The sequence below is a fragment of the Chaetomium globosum genome, genomic scaffold, assembly GCF_000143365.1.
Source record: "Chaetomium globosum CBS 148.51 scaffold_3 genomic scaffold, whole genome shotgun sequence".
In the NCBI taxonomy this organism is placed as follows: domain Eukaryota; kingdom Fungi; phylum Ascomycota; class Sordariomycetes; order Sordariales; family Chaetomiaceae; genus Chaetomium; species Chaetomium globosum.
Window position 1 is genome coordinate 2,030,775 of NT_165978.1, and position 18,431 is coordinate 2,049,205.

An 18,431-nucleotide genomic window follows, 5' to 3' on the forward strand; every position below is an offset into this window, starting at 1 on the left:
CAGTTCAACGCCCAAGGCCTTGTTGTAATCCGGGGCATCGCCCTTTGACTTGAGCTTGTCCCTCCCGACGATGGTGTAGAGCTCGAGCAGGTTGTTTGTCGACCCAACAAGCAGTTCCAAATCCTTTTTCCCTTGGTTGGCGGCCCAGTCGACTGTACCTGACCTTGCCCGTTGTCCTGACAATGACATGCTGCACCACCACGTCAGAAATATCAGCCTGGGCGATGTCGTCGGCCTTATCGTCGGCATCGTCCATCTCCTGATCCCCGTCCGCCTTCTTGTCTTTGGCCAGTTTCTCTCTCCTCCTCTTCTTTTTTCTTGCTAAGCTTTTCTTGATCTCAGCTTCGTTCCGTATCCTCCAAATCTCGACCGACTTCTCGACCCCGTGTACGGCGAAATAGTCGCGCCGCGGGTGGAAGATGACTTCAACTGCCCTCTCTTTGCTATTCCGGTGCAATGTCCCCCTGTCTCGGAGAAAGTTGATGGATTGTGAAAGGTCGACTTTTTGCGCTGACGACGCCAGCGCGGCCACGTCCAGTGCCCATACCGTCATCTCGCCGTCGTTGCCTGCCGTCACGCATCCGTTGAAGTCAGGGGTCACCCCTAACGCCCAGCACTCGCCATTTGTTTGCGCAACATGCGTCTCGATACAATGGCGCGAAGTGAGATCCCAGAGTTTGATGAGCGCATCCTTCCCCGTCGTTAGGAGGAATCCCTCGGCCGCCTCGGTGTCCACAGCCATCAAGGCCTGCTCTTCCTCGCCCTCGCCCTGCAGTACCGGGTCCGGTTCGACGAAATGCAACCCCGTAACCTGGTCTTTGTGTCCGCGCAGCTTGTATTGCCCAACCTCGGCAACCAGATCCCAGACGATGACATCGGTGTCCTTGGCGCCACTGGCGAGGCGCACGCCCGTCTTGTCGAAGGCGAGGATGGTGATGGCCGACTTGTGCCCGTTGAAGCTCACGACCGATGTAGCGATCTTGCTGTCCCAGATGCGAATGCTGCCATCTTCATAGCCCACCGCGAAAACATCCGGGTCGATCCTGCTCTGGGCGATGGCCGTCACCTTGGCCCTGCAGTTCTCGTCCCGCCAGCGGCTCAGCAGCTCGCCCTTCTTGATGTCCCACACGAGAACCTCCTCATTGGCGGCGACTATGGCTTGGCCAGCTCCAGTGCCCGCCTTGCCCCTGGATGACCAAACGAGATTCGAGCTGGTTGATGCGACGACGCCGAACGATTTCGAGGGCTCGAATTTGCTAGAGAAGTTGGGAGAATGAGAATGAGTGCGCGTGCTGGGAAATATGGGGTCATATCCGGGGGTATGTTTGATAACTTACAGGTAGGATTTAACCATGTTGGCGATCGGGCAATGTCAACTCCCAATCCGACTTCAAACCCGTGTCAGTCGCTCTCAATGCGTCTCGGCGTCGCGAACTCGGTGGGATGTTCACGCCTTCAACTTTTTTTGGCAGCGATAAGATAAGGAGGTAAAACGGCCCGCTTGGGAACAGGAGAGCAAGGAGGTCGACGCACGAGCCACAAACTGCCCCGACTGCCCCAACGTTCTGTGGCTCACACCTGAATGCGGGGCAAAGTTGCAGCTTCAGGGGACCAGGGGCTTCTGGCAGCCTGCCTTCCCGCCACAACGTCAGCTCCCACTCACTTGTTGATGGTAGCGGCCCCACCACAGCTGCGCCGACAACTACGACTCGATTCTCTACCACACGGCATCCCACGAGCAGGCCATTGAACTAAACGACTGTTCAAGATGTTGCTGCTCGACTACCAGAATGTGCTGATTCAGTCGGTGTTCACGGAGCGCTTCTCCGGGTGAGTTCTAGTCTTCTCTAGCATGATCCGAAGGAAGACGCTGACCCTCCTCTTCCTTGCGCCCGACGACCAGAGCACCGCCCGTATCCATCGACCAGACCGTCTCCGACTTCGATGGCGTCACCTTTCACATCTCGACCCCCGAGTCAAAGACCAAGATCCTGGTCTCCATCCAGATCCGCTGCTTCCAAGACTTGTTGCGCTACGGCGCTGAGGAAGTCCTCAACCGCGAGTACGGGTCCTACGTTGTCCCTCCAGAGCCGGGCTTCGACTTTTCCATATTGATCGACCTGGAGAATCTGCCGGCTGAGCAGGGTTGGTACCATCACCTTTGTGCGACTCGCACACGCTGACCGTGGTGGCAGAGGCACGAGACGAGCTGATCAAGAGCATCTCCCTGCTTAAACGCAACGCCATGGCCGCCCCGTTTGAGCAGGCTTACCAGGAACACTACCACCTGAAGCAGGAAGCCGCAAAATTTACCACCGAGGAGGCACCCCAGGGCGTGCGCGAGGGCGGCGAGGTCAAGGCGATCCACTACCGTGAGGAGGAGGCTATCTACGTTAAGGCCAGCCACGACCGTGTCACCGTCATCTTCAGCACCATCTTTAGGGAAGAGACCGACCGCGTGTTTGGCAAGGTCTTTATCCAGGAGTTTGTCGACGCCCGCCGTCGCGCCATCCAGAACGCGCCTCAGGTGCTGTTCCGCAACGACCCACCGCTAGAGCTGCAGGGCGTGCCTGGTGTGAAGAACACCGGCACTGGCGAGATTGGCTACGTAACATTCGGTATGTACCTACATCGGAGATGTGTGAGCTCGCATCTAACCAGTGATAAGTTCTCTTCCCCCGCCACCTCACGCCCCAGCGGATGCCCGATGTCATCTCGCACATCCAAACCTTCCGCGATTACTTCCACTACCACATCAAGGCTTCCAAGGTATGTAAGAGCATGAGTAGTACGTGAACGTAGCTAACCCTTTTAGGCGTACATCCACTCCCGTATGAGACGTCGGACGGCAGACTTCCTCCAGGGTGAGCCAGCTATCTCCCTCAACCACTCCTCAGAGCTAACCATATTCCAGTTCTCCGCAGAGCCAGGCCAGACAGCGAAGAAAAGGAGCGCAAGACAGCAAGCGGAAGGACCTTCAAGGCGGGGAGCTAAACAGTCCCCAGCATGTATAGATGAACGACGAATGATGATAGCCTGCGCCAATACAACAAGAATACTCATGACTACTTGCTACTCGTCCTCCATCTGTTTGCTGTCTTGCCCTGATCAAAAACTCGCCTTTGAACCCACCGTCACTTCTCCGACTACCAATCACCAGCATCTCCACGCCCGATGCCCCTTCAACATCCCAAAACGCCAAGCAACAAACCAACCTCCACCAAATAGCCATGAACAACCCCCTCTTCCCCCCACCACCCAGGCGACATCTAATAACACCACGGCCTCGCCTTATACCGCTCATTCTCCTCTGGCCTCCCCTCCACCGGCACCTGCACCTCCCCCGGATTAATATACCACGACGCATCCCCCCCAACCTGCGTCTCACTACTCCCATCCCCCAACCACCTCAACCCATTCCCTCCCCCGGCCTCCCCCCCATCCACACTCTCATAAACCCAATCCTCCCACCTCGGCGCCCGCAACGCCTCCAACGCATGCAGCGTCGAACCGGGCCACAGCCCCACCACCCTCCCCCCCCTCCTATACCAACTGCGACACTCCTCCGTATACACCGTCCTCTCAAAATACGCATCCACGTACGCCCCAAAATCCCGCACCCGCTCCGCGCGCACCTCCATACTGGCATAGTCCTCCCGCTGCAGCTTGCGCACGCACGCCACCGCGTACTCGGTCGCCGCCTCCAGCATGCGCGTCAGGCTGCCCGTGCCGATCGCGCTGTTGGGGCCGAAGAGCATGAACAGGTTGGGGAACTGGTCCACAGCCAGGGAGAGGTAGCTGTCGGGGTGGGTGTGCCAGCGCGTGGAGAGGGCGAGGGAGGAACGGCCGTGGATGGGGAAGGGTGGTGCGGACGAGACGGTGTACCCTGTGGCGAGGATTAGGGTCGTCAGGGGGTGGGTGGTGGTGGTTGGGGGGGCGTGTGTGGGTGTGGCGGGGGAAGGGGTGGTGGTGGTGGTGGTGATGCCGGAGGGTGTGATCCCGGTGATGGCGTCGCTGACTACGGTGACGTTGGGCTCGAGCAGCGCTTCGAGGAAGCCCTTCCCCGGCGTTAGGCGCCGGCAGCCCGGTGAGAAGGAGGGGATCAGCAGGGAGAGGAGGTCTGGGCGGGTGTGTAGTTTGGCGTGCATGGCTTGGTGGAAGGCCGCCTGGCATTTCTGCTGCATGGCCGTGCCGCGGATGGTGCTGTCGTGGATGAGGTTGCCGCCTGTCTCGAAGACCTTGCGCAGCTTGAAGAGGGCTTCGGGGTCGGTGGAGAGCTTGTGGCGCTGCTCAGGGGAGACTGGGGGAGTTAGGTATGGAAGGCTGTGGGAGGGGATAAGGTAGTGTGTAACCTACATGCTGTGTTGGAAGGGTCCAGTCCTAGCTCGGTCATGCCGGAGTCTCCAAAGGCGGACGAAATCCAGGTCGGTGACCGCATAAAGCAGGTCAGCTGGGCGCCCTCCACCATTTGCAGCTTGGGGATGATCTGGATGGCGCTTGAGCCGTTGCCGATGATTCCAATTCGTTTGTTGCGGAAGTCATAGCTGACATGTTTTCCGTTGAGTGTACCATTTGGCTTGATAGTGTAAGAGAGCCTACCTTGTATCCCAGTCCCCCGAGTGCATGACCTTGCCCTGAAACTTGTCAAGCCCAGGTATGTCTGGCCATGAAATATTGCTGAGCTGCCCCCGGGCGGTTATCAGGACATTTGCTACGTCCTCGAAAGCGTCTCCGGTGGCGGTGTTGGTAACTTTAATTCTCCTGGCCCTCGTCAGCCTAGTAACTGTAAACGTAGAAGGCTAAACTCACCATTTCTTCTCGGACTCATCCCACTCGCAATGTTCGACCTGGTGGCGTGTCTTTATGAACCTCATGGCGCCAAATCGCTCGGCTACATCTTGGAGATACTGCTGTATCTCAACCCCAGGGGCATATAGATTACTCCAATTTGGGTTTGGGGCAAAGGAGTACTGGTACGAGTGGGCTTCGGGGATTAGTTAGCTCTCTGAGATGTCAACCCTTCAGTGGACCACTTACACGGGATGTCGCAGGCAACTCCTTGAAACAAATGTCAGCGTCAAGCCAGCCGAGCCGCAGATACAGTCCTTACCGGGATATTTGTTCAGCCACCTGTAGCTGTTAGTAACAGTCTGTCTGTACCAAAGGGGGCTCGTACCAAACTCCTCCAACGCCTTCATTCTTTTCGTAGACTGCCAACTCAACATTCCTCAGCCGCTCGGGGATTCTGATAGCAGCCAGGATACCAGAAAAACCGGCTCCGACGACGACTACCCTAAATGGCCTTAAATTCTCGATGGGGGCATCCTTGATGGTGAAGTGGTTGCCCAAGTTCTGGCCGTAGCCGTTTCTGGTTGGCATTTCACCCATTGCGTCGTATCAGTTTGATGTGATGTGTTTTGTTGTACCGTACTATCTCGTCAATTCTTGACTCGAATGAAAGTCTATCTCTCAGCAGCCAAGGAGGCGAGGTCGAGGAAGCTTCCAAGCTTTCGGTCAGACCACGTTAGAGCTGAGGCTAAAGTATGTACATATATATCAAATCTCTAGCCCCCGTCTTATGCCATCTATTTATACCTTTCATATCTCACCCATGGTTCCAGACCGCACTCCCGTACCGGGTCAAATACCCGACACAATAACCGCCGAGTGGCTGCTGACTTCGATGCCGGGCGGGACAACGGCGTGGGGTCACCAGGTCCCGTCTACTATCTCAGTCCGTAAGTGCTGACACACCAGGTTGGCTGGGATGGCCCCCCTCCCAAGCTTGAGCGCTAACTGCCCCCCAGCCAATCCCTTCCTCCTCGGGTGAGCAGCTGTCGAGTCTCGATGAGGAGAGCATCCTCCGATGAGCTGGCATCGCCCCCTCTGAATCGTGACTGTGGAGTCTAGGGCGAGGAGCTTCCCCGGATCTTGGCCATGTTGCTCCCCCCGCAACTGCCGATTCGCCCGCAGGCCGGCGAGGACGGCAAAGCACATCCGTTCGAGCTAGTGGAGACAACATTCGACCTACCGGTACATTGGAGAAGATCTAAATTTCATGGAATGCCATGTATTGACACCTTCTATGGGGGAGTCTATGTAAAAGTGATTCGCCTATAATTATTCACAGAACTGCTCGACACACCATGCGGCCAGTATGGGCCGTTCCTTCTGCCACCGCCTCAGCTTTGTGCTTTGTTTTCTTTCTTTTCTCGGGGAGAACGCCGAACGTCAATGGGTATCAAAGTAATGATATACGCCAGGTCATGGAGCGGATGGGTAGATCAAGGGCAGCGCGGTCAAGGAAACAACATCATAGCTCGATGAAGTCCTTTTGATCCGCGAAATCAAGGCCCCCGTTTTCGTCATGGCCGATGAACTCGTCCACCTCATCCGAGTCGACATCGTCCTCGTCGATCGACTCGCCGTCGTCGTCGCTGGAAAGGTCTGCCATCTCCTCATCCCCGTCTCCTGCGCTGGACAGATCCCGTCCGCCCGCTCCTTTCCGGAGGACGCTTGCCCTCTCCCGATGCGGCAGCTTACACCCCTTGATCTTACAAACACCCGTGTTGCTGAAGTCGGGGCACTCGAAGACGTGGCGATCCGGGCAACTAGCGCCCTTTTGGCAATAGCCGTAGAAGCCGAAATCCCTGCACACTGGAGCAGCTGGTGACACTTTTACGTGGGTATACTTGCAGTCAGCCTTGGTGCAACTATCCCGGGCAAAATGCAGGCAGGCCGGTGTGCGTTCGGGAACGAGGTCATGCGAGAGGTCACAGTTGTCGTCGTGGGGGCATTCGCCGTGCTGCAAGAAATCCTTGCAAATTGCGACCTTATGCGGGTCGTGAACGTAGCGGCAGCGGGGCCCGTGGTTGCAAGAACCTGTGTCTCAGTTAGCAATCCTCATTCTCAGGTGACTTACCGAAGCCCGGCCAGGGGAGTGGTGTTGTTCGGGACATCGGTCGAGGAAATAATGTTACCCGTCATCGAAAACTGTTTGCAAGGCATGTTGACCTTTTTTACAGCGCCAGATTGCCTGCCAGAAAATCCTGGGGTCAGTTGCCCGGCCCCGAGGTCCCAGGAGACATACCGCTGCGCCTTCACTATGCCGTGGCGATACAGATTGCCGTTCTTGCTCCGGTAGAACTTGACTCCCCCCACGAGTGCCATTTTTGGAGTCGCCTTTGCCGAGTTGTTATCGCCTGTGCCAATGTGAGCATCCTGAGGAGTTGTCGTGCTAGGTTGCGACGCACCGGGAACCTTGACGAGTTTGCTGCCGTTGCTGACGACCAGGAACCGAACGCCCTGGACGGTGATCTCGTACTTGCCGGCGACCTGCTGGTTAGCCCCCGCAAATCCTCCGCTATTTACCATCCGGTTGATATGGTTTGTCAACCTAGCACGCTCTTGCCTGTCTCTAAGGACAAGTTTCTGGCGACGGGTCTGTTCGATGGCAGCGGTTCGCGCTTGCGTGTCCTTGGCGTAGACGTTTGTATTGATCAGTTGTAGGTGGCGATCGTTCTTAGTCACCCACGACGAGGTGGATGCATCAGACGTAGTGCCTGATTCCGCGTCGCCGGGCTGGTTCTGTTGGGTTCCATTATTCAAAACAAGGCTCCTATTGCGGTACACGGGCATCCGGGCGCTGGAATGGCCACCCCGATGCGGGAACCCGCCGCGGCGCCATCCAGTGGAATATCCAGCGTCTTGAAACGCGTCAGTTCCGGCGTGATAATAAATCGGTCGACCGGTCGACATACGATGATGCGTTCGAGCATGGCGAGCGGGAGCGACACCCGCTTGTTGATTCTTGTGACGATTGATTTGACCAGCCAAACGGCCGATTCTCTCCATCACTTCTCGATCCTCTATCGACGCCATGGTGATATATGTAAATATCTAGATTGTCAAAATCCCAACTATGGTGGAATACGACGGTGGCGTTTGCAACTTGTGCGATGTTTCTGGGAAAGGTGCGACGAGTGGTGTGCTGGCGGGGGTTTTAAACAAAAGAAGTGGCGTTCGAAGCGCACGTGCCAAGTGCCGGCTGCGGTTCTCGCAGGTGCGAGAGCAGCGTAGCCAATCAGAAGTCAACGCTTAGGGGCGGTGCTCAGTGATCTCACAAGCTTCTCGGCCTTTCAGAAGGCAACTACCTACCTAAGCTGTCTTCCGGATTCTATCTAGCCTTGCTTTATTCTTGCGCCAAATCCTTCGTTCTCTTTGCCAACAACAACGACGATAACCACCGATTCTGTCGAATCCCTTAATTGCTGTTAATATATCCGAGAATCTGACGATGGCCGAACCGAAGATCAAGCCCGACCCTGATGCGGGCTCGCCTTTCATGGACGACGTTGACGAAACCCCCGACTTGGAGTTCTTCGACAAGCTGCCCGACGCAAAGTCATACGATCTCATGTACCTTACACGCCTGCCTGGCTATGTTTGGGAAGCCTGGTCGAAGCTGGACGATGATGACGAGATCGAGATTGGGACAATCCGCCAATTCACGGACGAGACCGGCAAAGAAGTCAGCATGCCTTGCAATCGGAATTGCCCGTTTCACCACGACTAACCCTTTCATTTAGAGACTGCAAATGCGCCTCAAGCCGGAAATAACCGCCCATCAAGAGGTGCCCAAGGAGTACGACATGGACGTTTCGAACCACGATGTCCACAACACCTTCGTTTTCACCGAGCAGGATCTACCAAGCTACGCAGCCAAAAACAAGGAAAGGGCCGCTGCGCTTGCCCAGGGCATTCCTGCGCACCTCCTGCGGAAACAGCAAAGGCAAACAGAACAGGCTGCCGATCGAGGCAGAAAGGGCGCAGCCTATTCCCGCCGGCCTATTCCAAGTCGGTACCTCTATGCCCTTGCCGAGCCAACTCAACCCTACTAACGAAGATGCAGAGAAAACCAAGATTGCGGGAAGAATCAGGCATGAGGTTGTCTGTACCCCGGTACGAAACGCCGAGGCCGACAGGTTCTTGTCCATCCGGGCAGCGCGCTCCCAAAGGCCACACAAGAAGGTTACGGTGCTCCACGGCATCCCACCTTCTGGGGATACCACCAACCCCCACGAATGGGACGACTTCCTTGTATGTGGCCCCGGTTCTTCCCTACTCGGTTGCCTTACTGACACATGGCGTAGAAAACCAAAGAGAAGCCGACCAAGGCGAAGAAGATGGAGAATAAGGCGACGCGCTGGCCCGAGAACCAGCTCTTGGATGCAATTGCTAGGTGTTTCTCGGAGCACAAATACTGGTCCATTAAGGCCTTTCGCGGGAAGATCCCGCAGCCCGAGGCCTATCTGCGCGAGACTCTCGAAAAGGTGGCCGTCCTGCACCGGTCTGGCACCTTCGCCAACCATTGGTCGCTCAAACCCGAGTACCAGGGCATCCTCGCCTCGCTACCCAAACCGGCGGATGACGCGGCAGTGCCAAAGGCCGATGCCCCGTCTGAAGACGAGGATGAGGAGGACATCAAAATGGAGGATGTCTTGTAATGTCTCGGGGGTTGGGTCCGGGTGGGATCGGCGCGGCGTTTTCGGGAGTTTGCTTGGTTTATGGTTTACAGCGGGTCTCAGGGCCAAGGATGATACCCTTCAACAAAAATAAGGCAGGAACAGCGTGTGGTGTGTAGATTGTGACCAGTTGCTGTTGCCGCATCTGATCGGCGTTCACTGCCAGCATCAAAGTCACCGCCAGTTGTCTGTCTCACCACCCAGTTGCTTGCCTTGCCAGTGACCAAGGAATTGTGGGGTCTGAACCAGCTGCACCAAACCTTACAAATAACCTACCAAACAACCGTACAATAGCCGGATTTTCTTGGTCTCCATCAGCAAGAGCATCACCTCTATTTCCATACTGATCATATCTTTATCACCAACTCAACAGAAAATCGAACAGCCACAAAAGCATCATCACAATAAACAAACCAACCGCCCACCATGACCCACCCCCGTCTCCTCCTCCTCGACTTCGACGGCACCATAACCCAAGACGACTCCCTCGCCTCCCTCATCGCCCTCGCCATCGAAGCCCTCCCCTCATACCTTTCCCCATCCCCCTCATCATCCCCTCCCCATCAACAAAACCCTCCCTCTCCACCCACCACCATCACCACCCCACCCCACAAAGACAAACCCGCCCTCACCTCCCTCTGGACCGCCATCGTCCACGACTACCTCGCCGCGCACGCCGCCCACCGCGCGTCCTACCGGCCCGCTGCCGAGGAACGGGCCACGCTGGCGGCGGAGCTGGCCTTTCTGGAGAGCGTGGCGCCCGTGGAGCAGGCGTCGGTCAGGCGGGTGGGTGAGGCCGGGTTCTTTAGGGGGTTGGGGGAGGGGCGGTTGGAGGAGGTCGGGAGGAGGGCGGTCAGGTTGGGGTGTCAGGGGGGTGAAACTGAAGGGGGGGTGAGGGTGAGAAAGGGGTTGGGGGAGTTTTTGGGGAGGTTTGGTGGTGGTGGTGGTGGTAATGATGACGGGAAGGGGTGGGATGTGGCGGTGGTGAGTGTCAACTGGTCGGGGGCGTTTATTAAAGGGGTTGTGGAGGCTGCGGGTGGGAATGGAGGCATTCGGAGGGTGGTTGCGAATGGGATTGGGTTTCCGGGTGGCATGATTGAGGGGCCGCCGGAGCTGGGCAAGGAGCCGCTCGTCACGGCGGGGGATAAACTGCGGGCGATGAAGTCGGCGAAGAGTGGTTTGGAGGGGGAAAAGGTCGTGTATTTTGGGGATTCGGCGACGGATTTGGCGTGTTTGGTGGCAGCAGACTTGGGAGTGGTCATGGCGGATGACGGGGAAACTAAGCTATTAAAAATACTGGCGAGGATAGGGTTTGAGGTGCCGCATGTGCAAGAGGCTGCGGAAAGTGACCAGTTGGTTTGGGGAAGAGACTTTGAGGAGGTTCTCCAGAGCGGTGTGATGGAGAGGATATAATGGGGGGTTTACTCCTTTATTACCTACTGCGCAAGCTTAGCATGGTGGCAGACACTGGTTCCAGTTGGCTTGGAATCACAACAACTTGATTCCCTGTTTAACCTAGATAACAAAACACACTCCCTAATATTTTATCTCCGCATCCTACATGTTGGGTTTCATGTGATTTTCTCAGTATAATACACTGCAGTGAGGGTTACTGTCAACATAAGCTATGTTCCTAGAGTCCTGGGACAAAGACAACCAGCCACAAACAAATAAGGGCTGGCATCACAATTGACAAAGGACAGGCTTAGGTTATTCTCTACAACACACAGAACAATGTGTGTTGTAAATAACGAAACTTATATCGCTTGTCGTTGAACAACCACGCCCACCTTGGTATATAACGCGGGATTCATCAGCCTTCATCGGCTCCGGGGAGCAACAACAAGTAACTGCTCGTCGTGACATTTGGCCCCTTACCCTCTTCTCTACCACCATGTGTTACCACAGGCGCCTCATCTTTGGTTGCAACCACCACGCCTGGCTAGAAATCACAAAGCCTTGCGAGGTCGAGGAGGCATTCAATAGCGGCCAAGCTGATACCGGCTGCGACAGACAATGGTCGCACCCCTTTCACGTAATACGCATCCAATCCAAGTGTGACCAGTGCGTCAAGCGACAGAAGGGAGACAGTTTTCAGCTTGGCACTGTCAAGGACCGGATCAAGGCGATCAAAGAGAGGCTCGAGCGGATTAAAGGCAAGAAGGAGTTGCCCAGCATCGACACGGTGTTGCAGGAATCCGAGTCGGGTGCCAAGGAGGGAGCCGATGATACTTCACTGCTGGAGGAAATGGCCGATACATCCGACAAGGAGTACCGCGCCGTAGAAGAAGACCCCAAACACTGGCCCCTGAAGTTGCCCTCGATCATTGCCGAGCGGGAAACGAAAGAAGTGAATGCGGTAACGGTATAAAAGGGCTAGTCTAGACGGGTCGTTTCAATCAATCAATCATTAACTGTCTGTTACTGTTAGAAATGTTTGCGTACACCTAGTGATGTTGTGGGAAGGGAAGAACGATGTTTGTCACCGGCAAGTCGATCATCTCCTCGGTCACCCGGAAACGAGAGATGGTGGAATTGCCAATGGCTGGAGGGAATCATCCAATATTATGACTGAAATGCCTCATCATTACCACGAATAAAACTTGGAAGCGGGAGGGAGTAGAACTTGTGGCTGCCGATGCTACTCGATAGGTGGTTAGTCGGAAGGCAATTGCAAGAGGCAGCCGCGCCGAAACCTCAGAGCCAGAATCACATGGACGGAGGAGAAAGGAATCTGACATTGAAATGTGGGTTGACGAACGCTGGAAATGTCCTTTTTATGGTGGTTCTCGGACGAATGACATGCTACCTGCGTACGAAGTAAGTATGTACCTTTACCTTGGGTTGCGTTGGGGTGAGATGGTCTGGAACTGGTATGGAGAAATCGGGGTTTTGGAGAGCCTGGGTTTAGTGCATCAATGGAGGGGTGGCGCCCAAACCCCAACCCCCCGCCGTCTGCTCAGATCCACACGATTGCCGGCTGCAACCGACGGCCCTGACCGCCCACCCCGCGGTTCAACCACTCTACCATGCCATAACCCTTTTCGACGAGCGTTTTGAAAGACGACGGTCATTCAAATCCCGTCCAAACAACTACACCGAGCTTCAGATGACAGGAAACGACCGAGAGGCCGCATGGTCATTCAAAAGAAAGAATGGCGACTCTTGGGCCGACGCCATCCGACACCATCTCAGCTTCCCACAAAACTGGATCGTCCCCGTAGCCGCCGTAGCCATTGCGCTAGGGGCCCGGAGTTTCTACCAATCCTACTTGCACCGCCTCCCCGCTAGCAGCCATATCACGCACAGCTTCTTCCGCAACCGCAGCCTTTTCGGCAAGGTCACGAGCGTTGGAGACGGCGATGGCTTCCACCTTTTCCACACACCAGGCGGACGCCTAGCTGGCTGGGGCTGGCTGCGGCGTGTGCCCACGGACAAGAAACAACTAAAGGGCCAAACAGTAAGCCTCGCCCACCCACAACGACAAGCCCCTTTACCTCCTACTCCCCCCCTCCCTTCACCCCTCACCCACTAACAGCCAACCCCCCCAACCAGATCTCCATCCGCATCGCGGGCGTCGACGCACCCGAGGGCGCGCACTTCGGGCGACCGGCGCAGCCCTTCGCGGCGGAGGCGCTGACCTTCCTCGAGAGCTACCTGCTCGGGCGGCGGGTGCGCGCGCACCTGCACCGGCGCGACCAGTACGAGCGGGTGGTGGCGACGGCGTACGTGCGGCGGCCGCCCTTCTTCGTCCCGCGCCGCGACGTCGGCCTCGAGATGCTCCGCCGCGGTCTGGCGGTTACCTACGAGGGGAAGACGGGCGCCGAGTTTGGGGGCGCGGAGGTCGAGGCGCGGTATAGGGAGGCCGAGGCCGAGGCGAAGAGGAAGGGGGTTGGGTTGTGGGCTGGGAGTGCTAAGCGGGCGGGGTCTGCCGAGGGTGGGAAGAAGAAGAAGGAGTTGGAGAGTCCGATGGAGTATAAGAAGCGGATGAAGGCTTTGGAGGGGAAGGCGTGAATGGAATGTTCGGATGGTTATGATTTTTTGGATGATACCCATGAGAATGAGCCTGGAACTGGACGGTTGGACGATGACATCACACTGGCTTTTGTGGCCCTGATTTTGAGCATACGGCGTAGGCGGAAGCGGTGTGTGGGAACCAAAGAGCATGCTGGCTCAGGAAACAACATGCGCCGGGTCCCGTCGGTTCATGCACCTGTACTGCATCTTAAGAGCGACCCCTGTATATAGAGCTGGATTCCATGGTACGGACGATCTGGCTGCCGGGCATGCTTGGATATCTGGGCATCGTGTTTGGCATGACGTGCGCGGGCATGCCCAGCACCCGGTATCAGGGTTGGTCTCCAGCAGTTGGTGTATGATCTCTGGAGATCCGGTCGCGGTGGGGGGCTCACTTGCGGCTGGAGATGTAGAAACATCTGCCCCGATTCCTCTGAGTACCTCAAATCCTGTCCCTAGAGTGAGTCTGCCGTCGCGGGTTTGGTTGATGAGAAGAATATGAAAAATAACAAAGGATATAGTTAAACCTTTCATTATTGTTGTAAAGTACCAGTTTTTATACACTTGCTGTATCTGGGTATTTGTGCCAGTATATTTTGCCCGTATATTTTTTATTTTTTCCCCTCTACTTACAACATTCTACTTTCTATATGTCTTCGCTCTCACCCACCTCTTCCATTTAGCTTTGTTCCTCGTCTGACCATCACGGGCTCAAGGTTTTGGTGTTGAAGTTCAGTGTCCCAGACAACCGCCAGTGTAACCTCAGCGGAGACAACCACGTTGTCAACCATATGCAAGGGGCTGGAAATCCCCTGCCGAGATGCATGGCACCCAATGGCATCCCATCCCGAACTGCGCCATGAGCGGCCCCTGAATGCAACAAGCGGTGGGCCAGAACAGCTGTTCCCCTCTCGCGCGCTTTGTTTCCAACGAAGCTCTGATCGTTTTGTCGTTTTCTCTTTTTGAAGCTTTCCTGGACAACGACAGGCGGACGAGGCTTACCACACTCATTTTTTACCAATTCTGTTGATTTGGTGACACTCTTTTGACGCTTGCAAATTGCACCCGGGATTTTGAAGCTGGCTCTGAGCTCCGGTCCCTCACCTCTTTTTTGTGCGTTTACGAAGTCGTCCAGTACTCCTCTCCTCGATCACGAAACAGTGTGTGCCCCTGATCCCCCTCCCCAGACCATCACGACAGTCTCTCTGACGCGGACTCCCAGAACCTGGAATTGCATCGATAGCAACCCAGCCGCTCGAGTTACCTGCTGGTACCCGTTTCCGCGAGACACTCATTTTCCGAACCACCACGGCACTCGTTTCAACCAGTACGCTCATTCGCCTCTGGCAACTGCAAACCAAGTTTCGCATCGCACAGCGTGCTGTCTCAGATTGTACGCCACGGCGAGCTGCATTTGAGAGATTCAAGAGCGGTTGGGGTGGATATTGATTGGCAATCTGAGAGTTTGTGATTTTGGTCGACCACAGCAACCGATTTCCCCGCCGAGATCCATATCTGCAGCCCATCGATCCGAAAAATCAGACGCCGAGTCTGGTCTGGACGAAACCGAAGTGCAGGCTTGCATCCACCCGAAACATTTTGCAGTGCTCCCCTATCAAACAGGTTGGGAACGCGAGGTACGTGCACCACTCCGTCTGATTTTTGGTTTTCCTGTTTCCTGTATTGGCATTATTGGCATTCGCAGCCCCCAATGGCCAGAAGGCCGCAGTGGACCGACCGGGACCCTGTCATTATTGGATGCTGCACGAGCAATACCAATATCGAGCCGTCCCGGCCTGCCCTGGTTTTGGCCCCATTTATGATTGCGTTGAACCCGCCACCGGTTTCTTGACGAGAATGTTGCAACGGCATGTTCGTTACTGACAGCGACTGGCAGGGCATTTGGGCATTTGGGCATTTAACGTTGCGTGTCTCAGTTGCCAGGTACGAACCGACCGTTTTGCTGCGCTCACGCTTCTATCCCATGTTTCTGGAACTTTTTACTAGCCCGTTATGGTAAGGCCGAGCTCGGCTAACCAATCAGCGACCTACCAACAGGGTTTCCAGGTCGAGTCGACTCCGCTCAATCTCCGTTGCCATTTGTTAGCAGGTTCGTACACGAGTGCGACTCCTGGCCGCGAAAACAGGCCGCCAGAGGCCCAACTCACGATCCAAACCAGTCGAAATTCGACCATCTCGACCCTTTCGACGCTCGTTATTTCTCGCCGCCGCCGACCGCGACATCAAAAACTCCCGAAACCAGACTCCGTCTTCCACCACATTCGTTCAATCGTTACAACCGACCGACTGTGTTCGCCAAAAAAATTACCTCGCGTTTTCGGCCGAGCAGTTTCGTGGAGCAGCTCGTGGTTCGTGCGACGAGCTTCATTTACCGCCCACGAAATCCCCCGCCACACTAAAACACCATTCTCGACGGTATCCCGAGCTCGAGTTGCTATGGAATCACGGTGTTGACAGCTTGGAACCGACCACATTTAATTGAGCAACCTGATTGCTCGTCGGTCCAAGCCTGGTGTGACTATTCCCAGATCTAGACCGAGACGCGATGCGGCTACCTTTTGGGCGGCGTCATGCCGCTCGCAGCGATTTTATTTCATCAATCCCACTCATCCTCTCATTATCTAGCTTCGCGGCATCGCCGGCGGCCGCCATCTCGTTCACGCCCGTTCCCGCCCCGAACCTCGACCTCTCCCAGCTCGGCCGGGTAGTTCTAGCAGGAGACTTTTCAGGCATATCCTTGTACCAATTTGAGGAACAGAACCAGCGACCGCCCAGGAACAATGGCAGCGAACAGCTCCTCGCGCGCATGCCGAATGGCCTCTTCGCGCCCATCGTCAATACCGACGCGACAATCCGCACCATGTGCACATTCAACACCGACAATGGAACCGTTGTTGTATTAGGTGGAAACTTCACCAGCATCAGGGACCCCGACTCCGATTCGAAAGCGATGCAATCGACTGCGATTGCCTTGTTCGACCCGGATACTGCTGTCGTAACGCCGCTCCCGGGTTTGTCCGGCCAGGTTAACGCCCTGCTCTGCGACCAGGACAAGAACACGGTTTATCTGGGAGGGAGCTTCGTTGGTGCCAACTCGACCAATGCGCTGGCGTGGGAGGGAGGCCGAGACTGGGTCAACCTACCATTTGCTGGGTTCAATGGCCCTGTAACGTCGATCGCGAAGGCGCCCAACGGGAACATCCTTTTCGGTGGCAGTTTCACAGGACTAGGGAACGCGAGCACACCGAGCACGCCCGACGGCCAGATCATCAATCTCTCAACGGCGAGCATTACTAGTGGATCCTCGAGTACGACACCAGGGTTTAGCGACCCCAAAAACGTCGTCTGCCAGACAAGCGGCGAGGACGGAGCAGGAAGTACGTGGTTGCTGCAGGATAATGCCCCGGGCTTTTGGGATGCGAAATTCAGGCACGGCTTTCAGCCGACCAAGCTGCGCCTATACAACACCCACCAAGACGGAAGGGGGACCAAGACCTGGCGATTCACGGCCATGCCCATCAACGGCATTATGAACTTCACTTACATAGATCCGGTCACGCGCCAGAACGCGAGCTGCACGAGCGAGTGCCCGCTGAGTGACGACAAGTCCATCAAATTTCAGGACTTCCACTTCGTCAACGTCATCGGCATGAAACGAAGTTCCGCCATCGACATCTCGGCTTTCTATGGCAGCGAGCGGGGGACTTGAATGGGATCGAACTGTTCGCGGACGACATCTTGTCGTATGCTGTCAGCGAATTCAACGAACCATCCTGTGCTGGTCTGGAGTTTCCGTCAACAGCTACCTCGACCGGACCCGTGGACTGTCACGCCCTCTTACTCGAGCACTGCGAGAATACTTGACCGCCCAGCTCACGAGCTCCTATCACCAACACCTCAGCATCCGTGGTATTCAGCCCCGATATCAGGGAGTCCGGCCACTACTCGGTCAACTTGTATACGCCTGGCTGTCTCCAGGACAACACTTGCACCACGCGGGGTCAGATCAGGCTCACCGGGCAGATGACAGCCGATGCCACCAGGAGCACGCCTATTGACGTCGACCTTTATCAAACTAATAAACTTCGAAAAGTACGACCAAATCTATTTTGGCTTCATCGACGCCAGTTCAAACGGGTTCCGCCCTCCGGGTAACCATGACCCCCCTGGCAAACCAGTCCCTAAACCCAGATGACATTTGTCGCCCTAAGCGTATCGGCTTCACCCTGATTAACAGCACCGGCGGCTTGAACGGAACTTAACGAATATCCGGTCGAGTTCGACTGTTAACCCCAGCGACTTCATGAAATCCGCCCTTCAACCGCCTGGGAGCCAACTTTTCTACCGGGTCCACCGTCAACGCCCTGGCCACGTCGGGCGAGGCCACTTATATCGCAGGAAACTTTACATCCGGTAACATGCGCAACATTATCGCAACCGAGGGCGACAATGCGAACGTACGATCTCTTGATGATGGGCTCAACGGCGAGGTCAAGTCGATGTTCCTCAACGGGACCAACCTGTATGTGGGCGGCGCTTTCTCCAGCACCTCTGACAACTCGACCAAGAACCTGAACAATGTTGCCGTTTATTTTATTTCAGATAGTAGCTGGGCGCCCCTCGGCGCTGGTGTCAGTGGCTGGGTTGTGCGCGTGGTTGGGATGACTATGAACATCACCATCTCGACTCCCGAAGTTGTAGTCAGCGTGAATGGGGACTTCGATCAACTGCTGGCGTTTGGCGACAACCTCGGCCATCAAGGTGTATGGGTTTTGGTGTTTGGGTGCCTTCGCAGGGGGAACTGGTTACAGAAATCTGGATTTACCTGTCTAGTCGGTGACTGGGTGTTCTATCTGCCCTCGATCCTTA

General features: G+C 55.8%; 8 protein-coding genes across 8 annotated transcripts in view; 5 read left to right on the forward strand and 3 right to left on the reverse strand.

Annotated features, from left to right (window-relative positions):
• The window catches only part of CHGG_05953 (uncharacterized protein), a gene marked incomplete at both ends in the record, with an annotated part of 3,048 nt that extends 1,694 nt beyond the window's left edge, over window positions 1-1,354 (reverse strand). The window contains 2 exons of the mRNA XM_001222047.1: window positions 164-1,187; window positions 1,338-1,354. Coding sequence (XP_001222048.1) covers window positions 164-1,187; window positions 1,338-1,354 — 1,041 coding nt within the window. The remainder of the gene's footprint in view (window positions 1-163; window positions 1,188-1,337) is intronic.
• A 414-nt stretch (window positions 1,355-1,768) lies between these two features.
• CHGG_05954 (uncharacterized protein) lies at window positions 1,769-2,994 on the forward strand (the record flags this gene model as incomplete). Its single annotated transcript, XM_001222048.1, has 5 exons — window positions 1,769-1,830; window positions 1,904-2,145; window positions 2,196-2,641; window positions 2,816-2,864; window positions 2,915-2,994. 5 exons carry the CDS (start codon window positions 1,769-1,771, stop codon window positions 2,992-2,994), a joined length of 879 nt encoding a protein of 292 aa, XP_001222049.1.
• A 275-nt stretch (window positions 2,995-3,269) lies between these two features.
• On the reverse strand, window positions 3,270-5,388 carry CHGG_05955 (uncharacterized protein; the record flags this gene model as incomplete). Its single annotated transcript, XM_001222049.1, has 4 exons — window positions 3,270-4,300; window positions 4,357-4,544; window positions 4,810-4,941; window positions 5,177-5,388. The coding sequence occupies 4 exons, from the start codon at window positions 5,386-5,388 to the stop codon at window positions 3,270-3,272; spliced, it is 1,563 nt and encodes a 520-aa protein (XP_001222050.1).
• A 925-nt stretch (window positions 5,389-6,313) lies between these two features.
• Window positions 6,314-7,881, reverse strand: CHGG_05956 (uncharacterized protein; the record flags this gene model as incomplete). Its single annotated transcript, XM_001222050.1, has 2 exons — window positions 6,314-6,650; window positions 6,923-7,881. 2 exons carry the CDS (start codon window positions 7,879-7,881, stop codon window positions 6,314-6,316), a joined length of 1,296 nt encoding a protein of 431 aa, XP_001222051.1.
• A 789-nt stretch (window positions 7,882-8,670) lies between these two features.
• Window positions 8,671-9,506, forward strand: CHGG_05957 (uncharacterized protein; the record flags this gene model as incomplete). The annotated part of the gene is made up of 2 exons (XM_001222051.1): window positions 8,671-9,099; window positions 9,153-9,506. The coding sequence occupies 2 exons, from the start codon at window positions 8,671-8,673 to the stop codon at window positions 9,504-9,506; spliced, it is 783 nt and encodes a 260-aa protein (XP_001222052.1).
• A 444-nt stretch (window positions 9,507-9,950) lies between these two features.
• On the forward strand, window positions 9,951-10,937 carry CHGG_05958 (uncharacterized protein; the record flags this gene model as incomplete). Its single annotated transcript, XM_001222052.1, has 1 exon — window positions 9,951-10,937. The coding sequence occupies one exon, from the start codon at window positions 9,951-9,953 to the stop codon at window positions 10,935-10,937; it is 987 nt and encodes a 328-aa protein (XP_001222053.1).
• A 481-nt stretch (window positions 10,938-11,418) lies between these two features.
• On the forward strand, window positions 11,419-13,538 carry CHGG_05959 (uncharacterized protein; the record flags this gene model as incomplete). The annotated part of the gene is made up of 4 exons (XM_001222053.1): window positions 11,419-11,889; window positions 12,177-12,344; window positions 12,634-12,984; window positions 13,080-13,538. The coding sequence occupies 4 exons, from the start codon at window positions 11,419-11,421 to the stop codon at window positions 13,536-13,538; spliced, it is 1,449 nt and encodes a 482-aa protein (XP_001222054.1).
• Window positions 13,539-15,252: 1,714 nt separating this feature from the next.
• CHGG_05960 (uncharacterized protein) lies at window positions 15,253-17,271 on the forward strand (the record flags this gene model as incomplete). Its single annotated transcript, XM_001222054.1, has 3 exons — window positions 15,253-15,345; window positions 15,600-15,651; window positions 16,091-17,271. 3 exons carry the CDS (start codon window positions 15,253-15,255, stop codon window positions 17,269-17,271), a joined length of 1,326 nt encoding a protein of 441 aa, XP_001222055.1.
• Window positions 17,272-18,431: the final 1,160 nt, after the last annotated feature.